The 14,997-nt window shown below is 42.8% G+C and overlaps 1 protein-coding gene across 2 annotated transcripts in view; it reads left to right on the top strand.

Moving 5' to 3' along the window:
• The first annotated feature begins 4,936 nt into the window (after positions 1–4,936).
• Positions 4,937–14,997, top strand: part of cntnap2b (contactin associated protein 2b) — a 44,049-nt gene continuing 33,988 nt past the window's right edge. For both annotated transcript variants that reach the window (XM_048253190.1, XM_048253198.1), the window contains exon 1: positions 4,937–5,400. In XM_048253190.1, the coding sequence (XP_048109147.1) occupies positions 5,313–5,400 (88 nt within the window). In that variant the 5' untranslated portion in view covers positions 4,937–5,312. The remainder of the gene's footprint in view (positions 5,401–14,997) is intronic.

Consider the following 14,997-nt stretch of genomic DNA (forward strand, 5'->3'; position numbering starts at 1 on the left):
AAAAATGGGCAAGTAGTAAGAAATCTCGAGATCTCAATTCTTTTGTCACTGATATCTGATTTCGCCATTAGTCTGATGTTTTTGGATGCATCGAACTCCTCTGCTACACAGTCCACATGTTCTAGGTCAGCAGTCAGATGCAGTCTAGTGAAGCACACTGGCTGAGAGACAGAAGGGAAACATCACAGCCAAAACTGTCACTTTGTAACACAGATATAAGGTCAGAGCACTGCGTGAGTGATGCTGAGTCTCCACAGTTCACCACAAAGTATCTGAGGGGGCCCTGTGTAGTGCACCAGGTGGAGTTCCCTTCAGGTGGAAATTCATATGAAACAGACAGTGGACATATTGTTCATCTGCACACAACTGAGCCTCATCAACTTAGTGTCCACTTGGGGTAGTATAGTATCTATAAAGACACTAAGATGAATGAGTATGAATAATGATGATTGCATTGCATTGATTGTCCATTTGAAAAGTGACAAACTTTCTGTAAAAAAGGACTAAAGAGGAGTGAGGTAGTGGGGCTAGATGGGCCAGCCTTTGGTGGGGATTTTGGGCCTTTGGCGGGGTCAGCATTGTTTTTTTTTTTTTTTTTTTTTTTTTTTTTTTTTTGTTTTGGCAGAGTTCCTTCCGGCACTCCCCCGCCCACGAGGAAAGACTGGTGAGGTGGGGGCCATTGTTCACATTGTCATGACAACCACAGAAGGTTGTGGAGGGAGTCCAACTGGGGCTTCTATAGAGCTGGACAGTCTGCAAAAACTGCCAGAGGGTCTTTTGGGTGGGTATTTTCAAACAGACCTTGTGTGCATGTGTCTGCTGGGGCTGAGAAGGGGAGAAAGGTCATTTATATGGCAGTCTTTCATCTCTTTAAGATATTCCCTTTTTTGTTTGACTGTTTATTTCATTTCAGAAATTATGGACAGAGCATGAAGATTTCTGTCAGATTCTGAACCTTTTGCAGTTTCATTTTTTACCTGATGGTAAACAACAATGAAAAATTCTGTTTAGCAGAACTGATAAACCAAGTCATTAGTCTGTCTTTTGTCTTCAAGGCAGTTTTCACTGAGTGGATCTAAATTAAGATAAGAAATGATGATTAAGATTTTAGAAACCCCAATGTATTCGCTCTTTATCAAAGACCTACATTGTTCTTATAGATTTGTTCTCATATGCTGTCGATGCATTTACATATTATCTGTGTTGGTGACATTTCACACTACTGCACACCTTATTCTTGTTTATCCGTTTCTCAGCCGTCAGGGGCAGGTGTCCTCCTGTCAACTGGACACCTGCCTCTAACTGACAGACGCACCTGTCAGACACTCACCTGGTCAGACCAGGAGTGTGAGTTTGTATGCAATCCATATAGGGGCTCCTTCAGGAGGTCCTCCGCTGAACCCTACTGTAAACATTGTTTACTAGCAGATTTGTTGTGACATCGGTCATGTCAAATAATTGATTTTCTACTGTCTGCCATTCTTAGAGGACACAAGAGTTAGTGCGCCATCCAGAGCCAATAGGCAAGGAATCATCAGTTGTTGTTTTTTTCTATCAGGTAAAATATACAAGCAGTTAATTCAAGGTCTAAGAACCTTTTGTGATTTCTTTCTTTTTGAACACCAAAACATACTTTCTATGACCGATGGACTTGAACTAAAATCTGAACTTGCCACAGTCACACTGCTGGTTTCTCCTCTTGTACCTCTTAATTGTTGATATATTTCCATTTTTCCTTACTCTGTTATGTTTATCCCCTATAGGTGCTTATTTTTTTGGCCAGGGCTCACCTCTGTCTCAATGTTACTACCCTGGTTAAAAGGAACAAAGGATACATAAATACAATTAAAAATTGTCTTTCCTCTTTGTAAAATGTCCATATTTCAGCATGATGGTTTCATAACAGAGTTAATAAGGAATTGAGCCCTGAGGGTGGGTTGGGCATTAAAAATAATTCCCCACAGACTGATGATATTTCACATGTATTAAAGTCATCACAGACATTCCTCTATGTGAAGGGTGGCATTGAAGATCAGATAAATGGCTGGCAGGAGTCTGTGTGCAAAAAACAACATTCGCTGTGTTCTATGAAAGCAACATTTTCTTGTGGAACATAAGGAATGACCAAGGAGTCTACGATACGCTGTTTAATATGAGTAACAGCATCTTTTCTCTAGTTTTCCCTTTATATGACTGTTTCTTTTGTTCTATCTATCTATCTATCTATCTATGCACAGCACCCTCCACATTCACTGGCACCCCTGGTAAAGTTGAGTAAAATGTATTCTGAGAAAGTTGGAGTATACAAAGGGATTTGAGAACATCCCCCTTTTAACAGAATCTCTCCAGATCATCCATATTCCCAGGCCCTCTCTCTTCACCTGGAATTACATGGACCCTAATAAGGTTCCTAGGGGTTTTTTGGGGGAGGAAACAGCCCCACAATACCTCAGACCCTCCTTCATACTTACTGTAGGAATGGGGTTCTTCTCAGTATAGTCATCCTTCTATTGTATGCCAAAACAATCTTGAGAATTTGTTGCTAAAAAGCTACATTTTCATTCCAACATGATTTTATGCAAAGTCCCAATAGCATATAACAACTCTTCAAGTCTTTTACATTTGTAATTAAATTACAGCAAAGGTATATATCGTGACATGCCTTTAAAATAATCTATTAGCATGGAGGTCACTTTTTTTTCTTTGAGACCTGGTGACTGCAAGATTTGTTTTCTGTCTCCAACAGTGATCTGTATGGAAATGTTTTGATTAACTTGAAGACATAGATTATAAATAGAAAAAAGATTCCATTATATGATGTTTTTAAGATTTTTCAGGGGTGCCAATATTTGTGGCACATATGTTTTTATTAATTGTTTAGGATGCATTGTTTACCTCCCTTCAAGATTGTATTTTCCTGATTGTTTTCATTGTAAGATAAAGATTGTTTGCCTTTTTTTTCTAGGGGCCTACCGCTTTTTATTGAATTTTATCTGGGGAGCTAATAAATGAGGAGGGCACTGTATGTGTCTGTCTAGCTCTCTCTTCTATCTGTTTCTGACACCCCATAAATAGAACTAATCTAATATATTCCAACCCCTTCGCTCAGTCTCTGTAACTTCAGCCACATAGTACTCGTCTGACTCGATGGCCTGGGATCCTGAAATGCTGACTTCCTCTGAGTGCATGAATGGAGTCACCCGGGCAGAAGTGAGCTGGAAATCACAGCTTAGCAGACCGGCTTTGCTGCAGCAGCACCAGCATCCCCAGCACCAGCAGCAGCAGCAGGGACAGGGCCCAGAGAGGAGCCAGGCAGCCAGACGCCCAGTCTGGCCCATCCCTTCTCTCCGGCCCCTCCAGGGCTGACAGCTGGCTCAGTTCAAGTTGACTTTTCTCTTGAGTAAGTGCCAGCTATCGAGAAGGGCCCATAAAAATATGGCTCGTGTGAAGCCAAAGAGGATGCTTTTGATAAATTGCATTTTTATTATAATGTCTTCCCACTGTCAGACATTGTGGGCTAGGCTAATGTCTTAAACGTTACATTTGGGAATGTCATTACTTACTCACGAGTTGGTGTCCTAAAGTGTTTCAGGCATGTTTGTTTGAGTACAGAGGTACTGTTTTTAAGCGGACAGGCCATATTGGTATTCAGTTATTTGCCACTTTTGCTGTGTAGAGTAACTTTAATCCTGCAGTTATTCTACCGTTTTCTTCAAACATAATGAACTAGATTATTCTGCAACGACACAAGACATATTTTGGGGGAAACAAAATATGCAATATGGCCTACCTACTTTTGCAGATCACCCGGATTTACCCAGATCTGGTCTATATCCACCATCGTAGCGTCCCGGAATGGGTTTGGGAGGACAAGATGATCTTTGTTTTTTGACAGAATGTCTCCATCTACAGGCCACATGGACAATTGAGCTCTCAGACACATGGAAGTTATTTACAACACATTCCCATCTCATGTTTCAGTATCAATACTCCAATTTTACGGTAACTGATTTTAATATAGGTGTGTCTACACAGTAGCCTACTTATTTCCGAAAAGAACATATCTTACCATATTTATAAGCGTCGTCAATTGCAGCCTACAAGACCGTGTTATGAAAATAATTATTGTGGCAATAATTATACAATAATACAATTATATCATAATTATTCTGAGAGCTTATATTTTGGTACACTCTTAAATGTGTTTCCCTATCTGGACACAGAGATGTGTTAAAAACAACGCAAGTTGTGTTGTTTTCAACCCATTCGTTTTAAGAGTGTATGTTTGTGCTAATGAGAATAAACTAGTCAGCTATTAAAAATAAACTATACAGTCATTAGCAACTAGGCTTGATACGAAATTACTCCTCAGGTCCGTTGGTACATAGCCTAGCTAATGATGTCCGATAAAATGCGAAATACAGTGTTTTGTAGGGCTAAGGCTGCTGTTGGGGTTTGTTTGAGCTTTTACACCTTCCGGACAAATCCGATCATCTTTTTTCTTGTTTCTCAGCCTGTCGTTTTGCACTGTGTTGCATGAGAGAGTGGGGTGCGTGTTTTTAAAGCCTATGCGTTTGCACTGATCTATTAAAAAGCATATATTTGCATTTATATATGCAAATCACAATACATCCTAATGTGATGTTTATTTTCATGACAACAACAATTATTGATGCTACCTTTATTAGCCACAAAAACCTATCTAATTTGTGAAGCAATATGAAACATGTGCGCAATCAATGTGTACTGGAAAGAAAGACAATGGAAATAGGTTGTGCTGGTCCATAGCCTGTACGCATACGTAAAAAGCCTTACTTGGTTGAATCCACCTTAAACCACTTAAGAACCCCTCCTCGTTTTCTTTTCTTCGACTCGTGTCCCCCATGTGTGTTTGGTGGGCCATACCAATTTATACACAAACGGGGGACATCGGGACGTTAACTTCAGCACCTGGACAGCGACCCTTTCGGAGGCCTTGTTTCAAATTGGATATATGCACTCTAACAATGCAAACAGAGGAAACACACCAACATATTTTGGAACAATGCAATGTGAATACTTGTTCTGAAAAACAACCCAGCGCTCTTTGTCAAGGAAGGTCCGTTGTTGCTGGGTGATAGTGGTTGAATTGCGCACCAGCTCGAAGAGCATTTGCTTGATAGCAGCCCCAGTACTGCTGATCATATAACCGTAACTGTGCTACCGCCTTGTGGGTTGCCTCCGCGAAGGGAGGGGTGTGAAAGCCTACCAGACGTACAGTGGAAGAGAAAATATCCACGATCGCCTTTGTTGACGGCGCTTTGAAAGAGAAGATGTGGCGCTTCCCCATACCTGGGGTAACGTTATTGCTGTGGATACTTGGAGTCCTCGGCAACCTAAGCACCGCGCGCTCAGCATCCCGTAAGTAGCCTACACGCTGTCGCGGAGAGGAAATTACTGCTGGTGCTTTGTAGTCCTTTACGGTGACAGGGCATTGCGGGATGTTGTTTGTGCGCTAACGTATATCAACCCGTTGTGTGTGTGTCTCGCTCGCTCTCCATCTCTTTCACCACCAATTTCATGATTTTGTTTTACTGATTTGGAATTATGTGATTTCTGTGGCAAACGACGGTCCAGTGTCCCATTACCTTACCAATTATTTAATCGCTTCACCTCACCTGTGAATGTAAATTACGAAAATATCACGTGGAATCCATCGCTCCGTTCTGGGAGCTTTTTGTGGGTTGAGATTATTGTAATGGTAATGGTAATGTAAGGTGAGTTTAACTGTGGCCTCACTTTTCAAAATGTTTACAGTCTATGTTGAGTCATGCTCTTTGGTCATGCTGGATTATCTTGCCTGGATTTTAGTTCATTTTATTAAGTCCTTAAGTCCTGAAATAGATGTTCTAAATGTGTAAGTTGTTTGTTTATGTAGCCTGAAATATTTGGTAACCAGAGGAAGCTGGACACACTGGACTGAACATGTCTTCATAACAAAACGAAGTTAACCCAGTCATTATCACTTAAGATATATTTAAGTATAATTAACATAAAATAGCCTTCATGTTATCTTAACTGTTAAAAACACGTCCGAAATTCATATTTGAGTAGCTGAGAATTTTAGGCAATTATGCAGTCTGTCTATAAACTGTTGTCTTTATGAAGACATGCATTAGACACATGCCTCTAAACATCATTGAATATGAAGTCAAGGCCACACTTCCAAAGTTAGGCTGTGCTTTTATTGGTTATGGAGCTTACATTTGTCATTCTGGTGACCCCAGCTGCAGCTGAATTTGGAAATTAATTCCTGGTTCATAATTGAGTCAGTGCCTGTGATTCACAGTGCTTCTTGCAGCTGAGCTGGTTTCACTTGTTTCACTTAGTCACCCTCATATGGACGCTGAATGTACACTTTTTCACAGCACTAACTTTCATTTTGACCCCCCCCCTTCTCTCTCTCTCTCTCTCTCTCTCTCTCCCTTGCATTCTGTATGCGTGTGAATGTGTGCATGTTTGAGATACTTGCATCAGCATTTATTTGATCCTCCTGCATTAGATCATCATAATTTCATTAACTTCCACTTGCATCTGTGTCATCACCTTGTGTATAAAACACACCACTCACCCCAGACACACACTTCTTTATGGAAATTGCAGGAAATTGCAAGACCACTGCATGACTGTGCTCTAAGAGATGGGAGCTGATGGTTGCATGAGTCTGGCCCAGAGATGCACTCTGAAGTCAGTTGTGATTTGGAGTAAAACAAAAGCAATTTGACGGTGATGTTCACTTTGATGGGTGATAGCTGACGATAGCTGACGATAAACACTTGAGACTCAGTGATTAGCCACATTTTGTTTGGATGTATGTGTGGGATGTATGTGTGTGTGTGTGTGTGTGTGTGTGTGTGTGTGTGTGTGTGTGTGTGTGTGTGTGTGTGTGTGTGTGTGTGTGTGTTTTGTTGCCTTAGACAGAAGACAATTATTTGACTTTTTATAATAACCTCAAGCTTTCCAATTAACTGTGCACGCTTGACAAATGAGAGAAGATATCCAGAGAGTTTAATAACCCAATTCCTGCTCAGCAATTGCAGCGCCCAAAAGAAATCCACTTCATTAATTCGATTGATTTGCTTCCACACAACTCCCATACAAAGGCTCTTCAGGGAAATATGATCAGGAGCACCAAATAAAGGGCTTTAATTTTCAGGAGTAAACACAAAACTAAACAACTCTTCTAACTTGTGTTGAGCAGGATGTGGAATTACCTCTGAGACTCTCTCTCTCTCTCTCTCTCTCTCTCTCTCTCTCTCTCTCTCTCTCTCTCTCTCAAAATTCCAAATCATGCTCATTATAAAAGAGCAAGTTGCCAAACTGATTTTTCGATGCTCACTGCAGTGCCTCTTCACATTCTTGTCCGTTCCACTTCCTGCATGCTCCCAGGATGTACAGCAGCGGTGCGTTACGTAACGCCCTCGTATGTTACAGTAATCCCAGCCTCCCACTCTGATTAGGTATGGATGTGAGAGAAGTCTCACCAGCTCCCTGGCAGGCCCATCCAGCTCACTCTGCCTTCAGCCTTGAGCTGTGCCGGTTTTTTTTTTCCTTCCTCAGGGTTTTTTTTTTTTTTTGTTATGTTAATGAACCCCACAGCTCATTGGGATTCTGGGCACCTGCCAGTGAACGTTTGTCAACCAATATGACGCCGGGGGTTGTTGTAAGACCCCTCCCCCCGGCAAGCCAACCCCCCCTCACACACACACATGCACACACACACATGCACACAAGCCTTGGCCCCTCCCTTTGTCTGTCTACTGCTGATGGACACCTCCGAACAAAGACCATTGAGGGGCCGCACGCAGAGTAAATGGGGACCGCACTATGGGTTACCTCAGCAAGCCTTAGAAGGGATGCTTAAGCCAAATCACCTTTCTCTATTGATGGGGATTCCTCAGTAGAGATCCCTGAACCTCATGAAGTAATAATGCTTAAATTAAATAACCAGATATAGACTATTTCTCACTGAAGATAAATAGAACATCAAGTGAGAGATAAAAGAAGAAAGAGAAAAAATACAAATAAACCCATGGTGAGATTTGTTCCTACAACAATAAGAAATGCATTTTTTTCCGGTGGCCTTGGACTGACAAAACAGCGAACATCAGGCTCTCAATTAGGCTCCCTCTCAGCTCTGTACAGACCCCCAGCAGGCTGCACTGACTCACCAGCCGTTCACACACAACACAACAAATGGGGGCCCTCAAGTCTGCATTCTAGCTCCCCTGTTTCTCTCTCTTTTTCTCATTCTGTCTCTCACTTCTCTCCCAATCCCCCTCCTCTCCTTTGCTCCCCTCACCCTGTCTTGCTTTCTCTCTCCTTATGTTTTTTCTCTTCCTTTCTCTCTCTCTCTCTCTCTCTCTCTCTCTCTCTCTCCCATTTCCCTATGCCTAACCGACCCTCCCCTACTGTCTCTGATTGCCTGTGTCATATGTAAATCACTTTTCATTCAAGGGAGGCACACTCCACACACACACACACACACACACACACACCCCACACACACACACACCACTGAGTCAGTTGTCGACCTCATTCGCTTTCTTTCTGTGGTGTGAACAAAAGAGGAGGAGAAGGAGGGGGGAGAGGGGGCACCCGTAGAGAGGTGCTGGTCACAGACTCCTGTCCACTCATTAACACAAGATGAGGACAGCGCTGGTTTCAGGCCTATAATTGACAGCTTACACAACAAAGGTAATCACCCGTGCCAACTGGCAACAGCTGCTGAGACAGGGCAGCCTGGATGAAGCCATAAAGCTCTCATTAGAAGTTTTATTGCCTCTTAACACCTACATTATTGTGTTAGGCTTGGGAGTGACAGAGAGGCAAGTCACCACATAAGAGAGTCTATGTGCTAGCTGAAGCTTCCCGTGGTACATCACTGCCACACATTACATATAGTTGTTGATGTGGATGTAGATGTGCATCTAGTGAGACTGGCCCCTGAAATACACACATACTACATGAAGCTCGTAGAGGTCTACACACATAATATTTTCTATGTGTGCAGTTGGACGTGGTCTGCTGCATACATGCGCTGTGGCTGGCTGAGAACTGTCAGACATTCAAAGTGATGATGGAGGTGCCGTTTCCTACAGCATTCTGGGATTGTGTCTTTATCTGGTTGTTGGAGCTTGGCTCTGATGACGCTGAGCTCTGAGGTGCTGGTGAAGGGTGTGTTTGTGGTGGCAGTTAAAAGTGACAGGAGAGGAATTGCTTTTCTTGTGTACAGAAAAATGAGAATGATTTTCTTTCAACTCAAGTCATTTCAGCACATTTCATACTCCCCAACTGGTTATTCATTGAATGCATAAGAAGTTTATGCATGGAGTGAAAGTTAAGAGATGCTCAAGTTTATCTAGTTAAAGGGAGAAACGCTTCTCCTTCTTTCCTTTGCCTATAGAGTGGAATTGTTAAGCAGTTGGTTTTGACAATGCAGCAGAAAAACACTAATCCACACACTCATACTCTCGAACTTTAGTTCTTACCTCAGAATTACAAATCCTCGGATGATCTTTAAGACAGCTCCATATTTCTTTTGTTTGAAGGAGATGACATTTGAGGCTACAAATCTCTTCTGTGCTATTGATTCATGACGTGCAGGCCTACAGATGTGTTAGGTAGAACAGTGAGTGAGAGTGAGGTAAATGTCATTAATGAGATTTCAGCATTGCATTCAGTGTAAGAGGTCCAATCTGTGCTCTCAGTGTCTTAAAGGAAGTTCGTCTAAGGCAGAGGAAAAGTCAAGTGTGCTCCTGATCAATGAGTGCCAGTGGATATCTGACACCAGTTAATGCATATGGATGCACAAGAGCAAATGAGATTTGAGAATTGGTGCTTGAGAGGTGCGTGGGAGACAGGAACTTAGTGAATGTGTTAAGCTCATTTGTCAGTTATTATCATAGGTTACCATGGCAGGTTACCATAGCCACCCACTGGCCTCACAGTAATTTGTCACCCGGGCAACAGCCGGTTTGAAATCAGGTCCGATTCTGGACCACATGCAGCTTTGAATGGTCTGGAGTTGCACTGCCCAAAGGCTATGTTGGGTTTTACCAAGCAGCTCAGAGAAAGTGTTGAGAAGGAAAGTCTCTTTAAAGATGTAATCTAAGATTCAGTTTCACAAAAAGTTGTCGATATCTAAGCTAAAGAGGTAATCAAATGACATCTCTCCCTCCCACGCTCCTGAAACACCCTATTACAGTAATTGGCTGGAATTGTTTATGCAGTTTGTTTACATAGCCTGGACTGAGGAAGAAGACTTTTATGAGTACAAGTACTGAGCAGACAGCTAGAGGACCAAGAGGAACAGGTCACTGAATTTGACAAAAAGTGTTTGGGATTAGACTTTTGAACAGAACCTTTACGCAACATTCAACTGTTGGCTGTAGCCCAACAAAGTATTGAACTAAATGCAGCCTGGATCTGTTACCTGATACATTGGTTCCTTATCCTCGTTGGCTTCTCATGCTGACCCAGTTGGGTCTATGGGAAACCCTCAAATCTGTATCAATGCTATGCTGCTTCAGTGTTAGTAGTGGTTAGTGCATGTGTCTGTGTGTGTGTGGGGGGCGGGGAGAGAGAAAGACAGAGAGACAGAGAGAGTGTGTTGCACCTGCATCGTCTTTGTCTAAAGCTATGTGTGTGGCTCTGGTTCCACGTCTGGCATGGCACTCTTATGCATGTCCCTGCCACAGCCTGACCTTAATACTGCTTTTAGTGTAACCACTGTAGACAGCCGCAGTGATGCCCCCGATGGCAGGCGGGGACGGGAGGTCCCGAGAGGGCCCACCGTGACACAGATACCCGAGCCCAGCGCAAGTGCCCAGAAACATCCCAGGAACATCAGAGCTAAGGCTGAGAGCCATAACAGCTTGAGCAGCCCTGCACCAATCTGTGTTAGGAAAGACATAGATGATAAATGGGCTCCTTAGAAGTAGACTGTATCGTTGCTGTCTGTCCTCTCCCCATAGGAGCCTAATTAGTTCTGTGTTGTGTGCTTGTTAGCTTTGCACGCATGTTCTCTAGGCGTGATTGAGAGCTGCAGGGTTTCACATGAAACATTTAAGAGCTTTTCTTCCCATTCCCTTAAAACCTATATATTCCCAGTAGGTCATTCACAATCTCCTGAGCTTTTCGGAATTACTTCCCGACTCTCGGTTGTCTCTAGCTGAATGCTTAACTAAGCTTAAAAAAAAATCTATTCAAGGCTATCTTGCAGAAGTTGAAAAACATCACATTATGTCCTGATGTTTTTTAAAGTTACAGCTAAAATTATCATTGCTAATCGCCAGCGATGGCTCTAATTTCCCCCACATATCTCCTCTCTCCAGATGAGATTGAGGTTATTGGATTTAATGTGATGCTCCTGATTCATCCTCATTGCCGCATAAGACCCTCTGCTTCATTGCCGGAGCCAGTAATACGTCTGAAATTACAGCACTCAGAGCTACCTTGGTGCTCTGGGGGATTAGGCTTCATAGTTCGCAGCCTGCAACAAGACTTTGAGTGATTCTGCATGACGCAAACCGTGCTCGTGAAAAAAACAGCTGACGATGGAGTGGGCCCAGCGACTGGTCAGTTCCATCCGGGGGAACCACATCCGATATCCCAGCGGAACCATCTGTTCCAGAAATGTTCTCTTTTGTGCAGGAATGCACTTACTGTAAATACACAGTGCTAAACATCCTCCTGTGAATGTACTAAGTTTAAAATATTCAGAGACACTGTTTGGGCTCAGTTTTTCAAAGGCATTTTTTAATATGTGTGGAAGAAAAGGACTGGTATGGTGGTCATATCATCATCTCTCTCTCTCTCTCTCTCTCTCTCTGTTTGTGTGTCTAATGTGTATGATAAAGTGTGTTTGGATGCCCCACAGGCAATGATGCTTTTCCAGGAATATAAATGAGATCATACAATGAGGAGACTGGGGGCGTTTTTCTGTGTGAAATACTTCATCCGTGCAAGACCAAAAGAAAGCTAAATAGAACTGTCAACATGTGTTTACTCCCTAGCACCTCCGTATGAAGACCATATAATGTTTTTTGTTTTGATATTTTGTATGTGTGTGCATGTATGTGTCAGGTGTGTGTGTGTGTGTGTGTGTGTGTGTGTGTGTGTTTGTTTGTTGCAGATTAGGATCACTTAGTAGCTTGGCATCAGCTCTAAAAGGGTACTACTGTTCTTTGGCAATGCTACTGGCAATGTTAATCTGATGGATCCATGATTGCATATGTTTTTAGGCCATTACTATGACTAATAATGACAACTGCAATTGCAACTGTCCAAATACTGTAGAGGTCCGAATTCCCTGAAAATGTTCCATTACCATTTTGAGCTAAAAAACAGAAATCTTCTGAATCATGCTGTTTTAATTTTATCGAGTTTCAGCATGAGACTTGTGCTCTAATAAAGGCCTAATTAAAGAAAAAGAGGCAAAATAGCCTTAATTACGACAGGCCCAGTATGCCATTTGTAATATAATATTCATATTCATCAGCGAGATAATTAGGAAAAAGATGTTCCTGTACTGTACTCTGTGTGAACTATGCTGCCCTTCTACATTTAACTCTGCAGTAAGGTCTTCACTTCAGATCTTCCTGCACCAAATCCACACTGTGGGGCCATTAATGTTGCATGTTCATATGGTGATGTTTTCACTGGACAGGGGTCACTTTAAGGTCAGCATCAGTGTTTTCATTTCACAAAGGTTGTGATTTATTTTCTTCTCTCTCCTGCTCGCGAGCCCCCAGTCTCAGTAAATTGGATAAGCAAACAAGCTCCAGACATCCCTCCATTCTCACACAGCACATCAATCATTCATCCCGCACACCACGCTTGACCCAGTCTTAGGTGAAGAGAAGCTGGCTCTGTCTCTCGATGATGCAGACAAAGCAGAGCGGTGGCTGGCTCCTTTCTGCTTCCTTCAGCACCTCACCCAGCAGTCAGGAAAAAAATACAGGCTCCGCACTGCTCACTGCTCAACTCATTTCAACCCAGATCGTTTGCTGTGTTATGTTCATACCTATATCTTGTGAGTGGAGGAAAAGAATGGAAGGTGGTGTCCCGTGAGGATCTATTTGTTTGAATACCACAGTGGGCCTGCAGTGCATCTGTCTCGCATGGGTCTTCCTTCAGACCAGGGTTTCCGTTGTCCGGTAATTACCGGACATTGGCCGGAAAAAAATGAAATGTCCGACAAAATTAAATCTCTCCGGTCAAATTGTCCGATTGAAATTGGCTAATAATCCCGTCCTCTAAAGCAATCTGAATTTGAGAATAAGCCTTAATATGTAAGCCTATATTATACGTCCTCTGGCTATGTTTTTAAATGAACAGGCTCTACCATTTGAAAAGTAGGCTATTAAACAACACGCATAGCCAATTCTGCATTTCAAATATGAAGCGCACGCTTAAAATGTCCATGTTAAACAACGAACAAAAGAGTGAGGCGGTTCAAACATGGCCAGGCCTAGTCACGCTAGCCTTAAAAGTTTTTTCAGAGGAGACGCGATGGATGATGATAAATTGGTAACGTCTGAAGCCTGTCCGGTCAACTCCACTACCCCCAGATAAAAAGCAGAAGTGTCGGGCGTAGGCCTAGCTGTCGGAATCAGTGACGTTGGAAGTGGAGTTGCGGGGGTGCGGCCGCTCCAATACACTGTCATTCTCCGTGTAGCTACACTGGACATGCTGTGTTCTTTTCCCAAAGCAGTAGGCCCTAGGCCTATGCTTTCTCTGTCTATAATCTGCAGGGTTAGGGCCTCCTCGACGAGAAGATGCTGGTCCGCTGATCATTTCCGGCACAATTAAACTGTATCATTGAACCGCGGGCCGAAAGAAAAAGAAACTAAACATTTCCCAGAATAAGCAACATTTCTTAATTTATTGTTATCAAATAAAGAGGCATAGCTTAGGGGGTAGTGGTGTGAGCGCACATTCTTGTGTGTGAGCATCTGTGCAAGTTAAACAGTCACCACTGGAAATAACGTGCAGCAACAAACAACGTACTGTAGCCTTTTTAAAACAACGAACGAAGCGGACTCTTGCTGTCCATGAAAACATAGATAGGCCTACTGGCTAGATCTTGTTAGGCATGTTTAAGTTAGGCTAATGAACACGTTGCATTCTATACATCTTGATTATGTCATTCTTTAAGCTACATAGCCTGTCTCCAGTTTTCCTCAATTTGACTAATTAAGAAGCGATAATAGGATATTTGACCGGCATATCATCAACATGTCCGGAAAAAGAAACCTCTTTTTTCTAGCGGAAACTCTGCTTCAGACACAACATAACACAACAATGGCACCACTGAAGTCTCTAAAGCCCATTATTTACAACAGAGTTTCCGCTAGAAAAAAATGGTGCCGGTCAAAGTCAAATTAGGACGGGATTACTAGCCAATTTCAATCGGACAATTTGACCGGAGAGATTTAATTTTGTCGGACATTTCATTTTTTTTTCCGGCCAATGTCCGGTAATTACCGGACAACGGAAACCCTGCCACAATGGTGCCATGCAGCACTTGGTCTAATTTGTTGCAGCATTGCACAAAGCTGTAGGCGCACTACAGTGCGGTCAAAGTTATTGACCAAAGCGTGCCATGACTGGTACTATTTTGCACTGAACCCAGTGGCCCGCGCAAATAGCTTTGTATGTGAAAGGGCCTTGGACAGAGTTAGCCCTCTGACAGCAGAGAATGGTTTAGAGACAGGCCGTGCTTTAATTTGATGCTTGGTGTCTCGCCACTAATCTCCAAGGGATTTTAACTTCAATGTCTCATCCACTGCTTGTGGTCACTCAGACATCCTGAAGGACAGTCACAGCCGTGTCAGAGAGGGACACTGAAAGCACAACATGCACTGCAGCCTCTGATTGGTGCCGACTTATGCCAAGCAGACAATGTGCAATTTAGCCCAGAATCAGTTGGAGCCGACAAACTTTTGAATCTGG

This window comes from Alosa alosa, chromosome 1 (genome assembly GCF_017589495.1).
Source record: "Alosa alosa isolate M-15738 ecotype Scorff River chromosome 1, AALO_Geno_1.1, whole genome shotgun sequence".
NCBI classification, from domain to species: domain Eukaryota; kingdom Metazoa; phylum Chordata; class Actinopteri; order Clupeiformes; family Clupeidae; genus Alosa; species Alosa alosa.